The 9,063-nt window shown below is 53.7% G+C and overlaps 1 protein-coding gene across 1 annotated transcript in view; it reads right to left on the bottom strand.

The window, feature by feature from the left end:
• Positions 1 to 1,920: 1,920 nt before the first annotated feature.
• SUMO3 (small ubiquitin like modifier 3) overlaps positions 1,921 to 9,063 on the bottom strand; it is a 12,854-nt gene continuing 5,711 nt past the window's right edge. The window contains exons 3-4 of the mRNA XM_035030052.1: positions 5,035 to 5,106; positions 1,921 to 3,169 (exon numbers count right to left, since the gene is read on the bottom strand). Of these exons, the coding sequence (XP_034885943.1) occupies positions 3,056 to 3,169; positions 5,035 to 5,106 (186 nt within the window). The 3' untranslated portion in view covers positions 1,921 to 3,055. The remainder of the gene's footprint in view (positions 3,170 to 5,034; positions 5,107 to 9,063) is intronic.

Genomic DNA, 9,063 nt, shown 5'->3' with positions numbered 1-9,063 from the left:
AGGACCCGAAGGATGGAGACGGAGGATGGCGGCCTGGGGGACAGGACTCGGACCAAGGATGGAGATGGAGGATGGTGGCCTGGGGGACAGGACAGGAACAGGACCCGGACCAAGGATGGAGACGGAGGATGGCAGCCTGGGGGACAGGACCTGGACGAAGGATGGAGATGGAGGACGGCGGCCTGGGGGACAGGACCCAGACCAAAGATGGAGACGGAGAATGGCAGCCTGGGGGACAGGACTGGGACAGGACCTGGACCAAGGATGGAGACGGAGGATGGGAGACAGGACGGGGGCAGGACCCAGACCAAGGATGAAGATGGAGGATGGTGGCCTGGGGGACAGGATGGGGACAGGACCCGGGATGAAAGATGGTGATAGAGGATGGTGGTCCGGGGGTAGGGGCTGTAGGCAGGGCAGGCCGACTGCTGGCTGAGCAGATTTCATTAAGGGTATGTATTTTTTAAATGTATCCCCCCATGAGAAGGGGGATAAAAATCGAAGATCCCACCTGTAGGTTCAAATATACATGTGGCACAGGGCCATTTCAGGGTGACTTTCAGGCCCAACTGCATGAATACTGTACTCTTTGCCACACACAGAGATCCATGAAGAAGGCATTTGTATGCCTTTGACCACCTTCAGACAGGCTTTAGGTTTGAAAAAGATTGGTGATTGTGGTGGTTTTCCTCTGCATCAGTGTGGCCCCACAGGGAATCGGGTTTCCCAAGACAGCCTCCATAAAGAGCAGAGCTCCAGTGAGGCCTGAGGGAGCAAAGCAGCAAGACCGCCCATCTGCCCGTTGCTTCAGGAGGGACCAACAACTTCCTCCAGCCACCTCCTCAGGCTCCTTGCTTCCCTGGCTTCTCAATTGTGTAATGTGTATCGGAAGAGTGAGTCCTTTTTTAATATTATTATGGTGGTTCTATTCCCAATTGACCTACTGTGATTTGGTGATCTATTTATGCTTCTCAGAACCCCATTCTTACTGACTTCAAAGAAAGTAAATACATTTAGTACTTTGTGGCTCTGCCACGAAGAGACTTACACACCTTAAAAAAGAAAAGTTTGGGGGCACCTGGCTGGCTCCGTCAGTTAAGCATCTGCCTTCAGCTCAGGTCATGATCCCAGGGCCCTGGGATGAGTCCCGTGTCGGGCTTCCTGCTCGGCGGGAAGCCTGATTCTCCCTCTCCCTCTGCTGCTCCCCCCGCCTGTGCTCTCCTTCTCTCTCAAGTAAAGAAAATATTTTTTTAAAAAAGTTTTTACCTCCACAATATTTACATCTACCTACATCCTACACTATTGTACAGAATTTATAATGTTCTGTATAATCTACTAGCATAACATATAATTGTTACTATCTACCTCCTACAACCAGAAAACACATTCCACGAGAGCAAGGGGTTTTTGTCTCATTTGTTCATGGATGCAGCTTGAGTACCTGAGCGTGGCAATCAGTATCTGCTGAACTGAATGAAATTTAACAATGCAAACAAGCCTCCAAGTATGCATATTTTAGGGTAGAAGCATACAAGAATGTAGTCTAACACTATGTTTTCAGATAAGTGAGGCCATCCACTGCACAAAGGAAAACAGTCTTACCTTCAAACACCAAAAACCTAGAGAAGCCCAGACTAATGTCCACATTCCTCTGCTTCCAAAATCTAACCTCTCTTTACAGATGACACCCAGGAGAGGAAAGGTGTCATGATGCCGGTTCAGCCCAGCCAAAGGCTGGGAGAGCTCGTGAGCAATGAGAGGAGAAGCCAGGACCCGCATGTGTGACCAGCCATCAGGTGAATACTTACTTTCCCCCAACTAGCCTTAAAATGTCAGTGGTCTCACCGAGTGGCCCGTACGGATACGGCACTGTGACGATATGGCCCCACAGCCAAATGCAGTATTTAGTACAAGCCCAGAGACAGAATACCAAACTATATTTACTGTTTACAGTAGCAAAGGACAACAGATCATGTACAAATTGGTGAATAAACAGAACAGAGCCAGCAGACATCCCACCCACGCCCGAACAGCAAAACACAAAGGAAATGCGAACACCTTCAGCAAGATTTCAGGCAAGCAAGAGATGACGGTCATGGTCATGCTCTGTGACTAGAACAAGGCAGCAGTGGGTCCATACACAAAGACAGGAGGAAAACTATCAGTTTAATTGGTACAGATCCCAAAACATCTCACAGAACTGAACTCATATACTAAAGCGTAAGTCCCATTACCTATTTGGAAAGCAGCATAGCCCAAATCCGTGAGGGCGACAGAGTCACCTTTCCATGGGCTCCATGGGTAACATACTTTAAGCAGGCCTTTCACACAAAAACAAGTGCAAATTCAGCAATACTGAATCTTGCTTTTTTATAGAGAGACCACAATTACTCAGAGGAGGAGAAATCTGAGGCCACAACACCATGACCAAGTGAGACATGGGGACTGCTTTCTTCTCTATTAAGGGGAAAGGCCCATTTCTGCGGCCCCAGGCTCCAGGCAGTGGGTGCTGATGCCCAGGGCCACGTTACTGAAGGACCTGCTTATTTTCCTTTTCACCTTTTAAAAAGCATTCCAGTATTTTCCCTTCAACTTTACCATATCCTGAAATGCAATATTTAGCATTTAAAAAACCTGTGCCTATACAAAATAGTAAAAGTTTGTCTCCCATCCCCAAACCGCCCCCAAAACTTGTCCAACAGAAGCACCCCCACTGTGGTGCCGTGAGCTCTCGACTGGAATAAGCGGTGCGGGGGCAGGGATCAACCCCTGGGGTCAGATCCCCATCTAGACTAAAAGTGGACATTCAGACCACAAGTTTGGGGGCAAAGTTAGAGGGGAGAAAAAACAAAAATGAAAGCAAAAACAAACCCCAAAACCCTCACAACTCATTTCACCCCAACAAAGACAAGTGTGACTGGCCCGCTTCCAGCTGCAGGCTCCCCCCTGCAGACAGAGTTCTGAGTTGCCCTCACAAAATGTCAGAGAGGGAAGTAATTTTGGTGACTGTCCCCGGGTTTCCGCAGACTCCTTTGTGATGGGTACGGTCCCTTGTTCACTCTTCAGCAGATGCAGGGACAACACGGAGGGGACAGAGACAGCCGCTCTGCCACGAGCCTCCCGTCTGCTGCTGGAACACGTCAATGGTGTCCTCGTCCTCCATCTCCAGCTGACCGGGTCGTCGGGACCGGCGCGGTGAGAGAGGGGAAAGCGGTTAGTTTCCTCGCCATTCCAGGAATGCAAAATGCCCACCTGAACGGATACGCAGGTTCCTACACAGTCTTCCTCCCCTTGGAGAACACCGTCCCGACCACACCTGTGTGCGGTGGCCTCTCCGCGTGTGTGCCATGCGGGGAACGATGCCCAGCTGTGGGTTTCCAATGAGCCCTATTCATCTACCAAGCAGCACTCACAAAAGCATAGTCAAAGCTAAGGACTTTGATAGAGAAACTAAGCCTCTGGGGACGCCTGCCTGGCTCAGTCAGTAGAGAATGGGACTCGTGATCTCAGGGTTGTAAGTTCAAGCCCTACGCTGCGTGTACTGACTACTTTAAAATTAATAAAATCCTTAGGAAGAAAACTAAGTCTCATTAAAAAATAAGTGTCTGGGGCGCCTGGGTGGCTCAGTCAGTTAAGCGTCTGCCTTCGGCTCAGGTCATGATCCCAGGGTCCTGGGATCGAGCCCCGCATCGGGCTCCCTGCTCCGCGGGAAGCCTGCTTCTCCCTCTCCCACTCCCCCTGCTTGTGTTCCCTCTCTCACTGTGTCTCTGTCAAATAAATAAATAAAATCTTAAAAAAAATAAAAAGTGTCTAAAATTTTTACTGAACGCGACACAAAATCCCATTCCACTTAGGAGTATCTAATGAGCGGTGTGGACTCCTGGGGACCAGTAGGACCACACGCTTCACGGTAAGTGCCACGGGCCGTGTCCATGGACTCCAAAGCAAGCTACGTCACACGAGGAGGATCTGCAGGAGCAAGGGAGCACTGCTGGCTTGCCACTCAGCTCCTTCCCTCTCCTTCAAGACCAGGGTGGGGATGGTGCAAACGTTTCCTGCTGCCGGATTTTTTTCCTGGCTCAGGGGGCGCACAAACATCTACCCCGATCTCTGCCCATTCAGACAGAGACTACCGAGGCTGGAAGCAGGAACATTTCCCAGGGATGCTCTCAGGCTGGGACAGCAGGGCCCCTCCCAGGCTCAGACACCACCCGAGCGGCAGCGAGAATGACGGGCAGGCAGGAGAGCCTGGGTGCTCCTCCAGCCTCCCAACCGCCAGGACCCCTGCAGCCTGGCGCCCCGGGTGAGCGGTGTGAGCTTTCCTAGAGGGGGCGCGCGCGCGCACACAGCCTCTGGCTGTGCAGTCCTGCCACGTGACCCACTCCGACTGACTCTCACAACGCTGTGCAGGACAGAAAACAGGCATCCCTGTTACAGAGAAGGATGGAGACTCCAAGAGGGTCAGCGGCTCTCGATCGCAAGGTCGCCCAGCTGACGAACGGCAGCAGAGCCACTGACCTCAGCCTCCTCTTTCCGGGCCCAGCCCTTCCCCTGCGGTGTGAAGGGAGGCAGCGGGATGGGCGTGTGGTGGGTGGCAGTGAGCAAACACCACGTGACAGTGACAGCATGTGTGCCTGTCCCTCCCGCCCACACCCCTTGTGCATAAATACCGAAAGGGCACAAGAATCAGGCCAGCAATTTAGCTGCAAACCCGGTGTCCAGATACAAGGGGCAGGCGCCGGGAGAGGTGGCCGGAGCGGGGGGCCCCGGCCCGTGACCCTGGACCCACTGTCAGCACCTGGTCCTCCGCCCCATCCCCCAGCATGCAGGATGAGGTCTGACCAAGTGCACTTGCCTCATTTGGAAAACTGAACTCCAAATTAAAAATTAAATAACCTACTCATTAAAACCATTAAGAAATGTCAAGTATTCTACATGAGCGCCCTCGGCAGCTTTCGGGTGAGCACGCCCCACGTGGCCGCGACCAGATGCGAGCCATAGCAGCCCCCCGGGGCACGCGGCTGGCTTTCGTACCTGTGCGGGGGTGTCTGTTTCGTTAATTGGCTGCCCGTCAAACCTGAATCTAATCTGTCTCATTGACAAGCCCTGAAAAGAGAAACCAATTATCATTAAATATTTCCAGACAACACATTAATTCCAAAAAATAAAACATTTAGCTTAAGATATCAGAATTCTGAACATACAGACTTATGATCCACTTGATTATAAAAACAGGCCAGCGGGCCTACAATCCACTTCACGTGATGCCCAGCACGGATGCTTCCAGAAGCTCTCACACATTCCAGCTCCTGGTCCTGCCCAGCCCCTCCCCCACTGCCCTTCAGAATCGAGCAGAAGTTCCACACCACTGGCACCACCACCCTCTAAGAACTTCCGTGGGAGAAGCCGTCAGGTGACAGTGAGGCCTGGGTCACAGGACCGCGTGCGAGCGGGAAGGAGCCCCGGCCACGGGGCCCGCGGGAGGCCTAGCAGAGCGTCTTCCGTCCAGGAAGGAGCATGTGCAGACTTCCTGCATCCTGGGCAGGATGAACATGGTCGGGGAAGACAAATATCCCCTCTTAAAAAGCAATTCTGATTCCACTTAAATGGAATAGGCAGGATTAAAACATGCATCTCTGCTCCCTCCTGAAGAGACACCAAAAAATTAAGGCATGACCCCCAGGGACGAAGAGAACAGGAAGGAGAAGGCAGAGAGACAGACATCGCCGCCGGCTGGGAGCTGCAGGGTCGTGGCTACTAGACCCCAAGGTCAGGGTGGGGGTGGGCGCAACAAGGCCCAGAGCCCCCAGAGGCCTGGGGGCTGATTTTGGATGACTGCTTGGAAGCTGACACAAGAAAGGTCCTTTCAGACGCCCAGCTCAAGGCGCCTCCCCCAACCCCAAGCGGCCAGGCACTGTCCCTCCCACGGGCAAAAGATCTACTTTCTGGAGACGTGGACTCTGAGCCCTGGGCTCAGGACATCAGGGACAAGTGACAGCGCTGCCAGCCAAGCCCCCTCTCCCCGTCCAGCCGCGCGCCCAGGGCACAGACAGGAGCCTGGGAGGTCCACTTTGGGAAATTTAATGACTCACAGGTTGCGACACCTGCGAGCCCCACCCCCCCCAAAACCACCAAGCCTGGCAGGCCACCCCACCATGGCTTGTGGGCTCTACGCATACAGCTTTTCGCCAGCTTTTTGGGATTCATTTTTAGATATGAGCAGTTAACCAAGGACTTGGGGACATGGAAAGAAAGCCTCAAATGCGCGAGCCATCCAACCAACGAGGAAGGAAGGAACAGCGGGCATGGGAAGGGAGGGGCCAGAGGACACAGAGAGACACTGGAAATCCTCAGGGAGCCAAAAAACAAGAGATAGTTGCTACTGGGGAAAGGAACCCTCAAAGAATAAGAAAGAACGAAGAAGGTTTGGAAATGGTTTGGAAATTGGAAACTGTGGCAGATGCAAGAGTGTCCACGTAAGGTGGGACCAGAAAGTTGAAAGAATCTCCCAGAAAGAAAACCAACAGCAACAACAACCAAGCCCGATGTCAGGGGGGCAGACGCTGCCGAGGGACAGGTCCAGAACAGGGGCTCCAAGGTGCAGGAGTGTTCCCAACACAGGGGACAGGACGGAAGAGGATGGAAGCTGTGTTTCCTCAACTAAAATCAAGTTTCAACCTGGAAGTGTTCCGTCGGTGGAGCCCTGGACCCTTGATCTCGAGGCGGAGGGGGGATGATAGCAATATTTCAGGACACAGAATAAGGTCCCAAAAGCTCTGAGAAGAGCAAAGTTACATCAAAGGACAGAGAATCAGAATTTACTGCACTTGCCACTCCAACACCAAAAGAACACGACGATGTGATAAATCCAAAAAAAGAAACTGAATTTCAATCTAGAAATGGTCAAGTGTGAAGGTTTATGAAAAGTAAATCACCATCAGACACGCAATACCTCAAAGACGCTGCATTTTATAGACCCTTTCAGAGCAAGATGCTGGAAGACACACTCTGCCGAGACAGGGGACGATTAATCCAGAAAATACACAGGATGGAGGCCAAAGAAGTCTCCAGAAGGAATGATTCTGAGGTGGTTCTGCGAGGACAGCCATGCGGCAGGGCATGAAGGAAGAGGCGGCTGGGACCGCAGGGACGTGCCCCCGGGGTGGCGGGTGGAGAACATGGGTGATGAATTCACACAAACACCCGGAAAACCACACACGACCCCCAGACCCCAGACCCCGATGCAGACAAGAGCCAGATGTGAGGCAGTCCGCCGTGCGCCTCCTCGGCCGCGGCAGAATCCAGCACATCCCGAGCAATCTCCCCACAGGATGTGGGCAGGAGCGAGCGTGGAGGGCAGTGTCAGCCGCATGTCCACCTTTCTTAGGGGAAAATAACGTCTAAAACCAAACACGTGAAAAAACAAACTGAAACACACCTACAGAGAAAGAGTAAAAAAGCAGCAGTCGCAGAGGAGGGCAGGGAAGGCCTCCAAGAGCAGGCCTGAAAACGGAGGACACGAGGAAGGCCCGCAGCTTTCCTACAGGGTTTCTTGTCACGACAGAAGCCCCAAGGCCAGCACTATGGGAGCCAAGAACGGGGCCAGCACTATGGGAGCCAAGAACGGGGCCAGCCAAGCACCAGGATGTGCACAGCACGCGGACACAGGCTGCCTCCCCCTAAGAGGAACCTGGAGCCTCGGAGAAGGGGCCGGGCCGCGCGGACGGATGTGGAGGGCCTCAGGTCCCCGCGTGTGAGTGAGAACCACGGACAGCGAGGGTCGAAGCACCGATGTGTGGGAAACACTGCCGACGACGACAGTAAAAGGTCAGGCTGTCACCGGGAGGATGCTGGTGACCCAGCCCACCGCTGCCGGCGCCGGTAAGGGAAGGGAAGGATCAAGCACTCTCCGCAACCGAGCTGTGAGGACGGACGGCCGTGTCTCCACGGACGTGTTCCAGCCGCTGCAAGAAGGAACGTGTCCACTACTCTGCAACCTGCGTATCCGAAGGACGCCGCCACACGTGTCCGGCTCCGGAGGAGAAGCAGGCGGTGTGAAACGGCTGTGGACACAAGAGCTGACGCGCCGTCAGATGGAAGACCAATGGGAGCGGAAGGAAAAAGCCAGCGAGGGGCGTGCGTGCCCGTGCACAGACACACGCAACCGTGCATGCACGCTCAAGCACACGCGCACTCGTGCACACGCACGCACTCATGCACACACACAGGCACTCGTTCACGTACACTCGTGCACACGCACACGCTCAAACACAGACACGCACTCGTGCACATGCACTCATGCGCACGCACTTGTGCACACGCATGCGCTCATGCACACACGCACTCGTGCACGTACATTCGTGCACACGCACGCGCTCATACAGACACGCACTCGTGCACACGCACACTCGTGCGCACGCACTCGTGCGCACGCACGCGCTCATGCACACACGCAATCGTGCACGTACACTCGTGCACACGCACACGCTCATGCACACACGCACTCGTACACATACACTCGTGCACACGGACACGCTCATGCACACACACGCACTCGCGCACGTACTCATGCACATGCACTTGTGCACGTTCATGTACACTCATGTACACACACTCATGCACGTCCACTCGTGCACAAGCACTCGCTCATGCACACACGCACTCGTGCACATACACTCATGCACACACACGCACTCGTGCACATACACTCATGCACACGCAACTCATGTGCACACACTCGTGCACACGCACGTGCTCATGCACACACGCACTCGTGCATGTACACTCGTGCACACGCAAGCGCTCATGCACACACACGCACTCGTGCACGTACACTCATGCACACGCTCATGCATACACACGCACTCACGCACGTACTAATGCACATGCACTTGTGCACGTGCACGTACACTCATGCGCACACTCATGCACACACATGCACTCGTGCAGGTACTCATGCACATGCACTTGTGTACATTCACGTACACTCGTGCACACACACTGGTGCACACGCACACGCTCATGCATACACACGCTCTCGTGCACGTACACTCGTACACACGC

This window comes from Mirounga leonina, unplaced genomic scaffold (assembly GCF_011800145.1).
Source record: "Mirounga leonina isolate KUSES-001 unplaced genomic scaffold, KU_Mleo_1.0 Mir_353, whole genome shotgun sequence".
Lineage (NCBI taxonomy): Eukaryota > Metazoa > Chordata > Mammalia > Carnivora > Phocidae > Mirounga > Mirounga leonina.
Note: the sequence above shows the minus strand (reverse complement) of the source record. Positions and strands in the feature narration are given on the sequence as shown.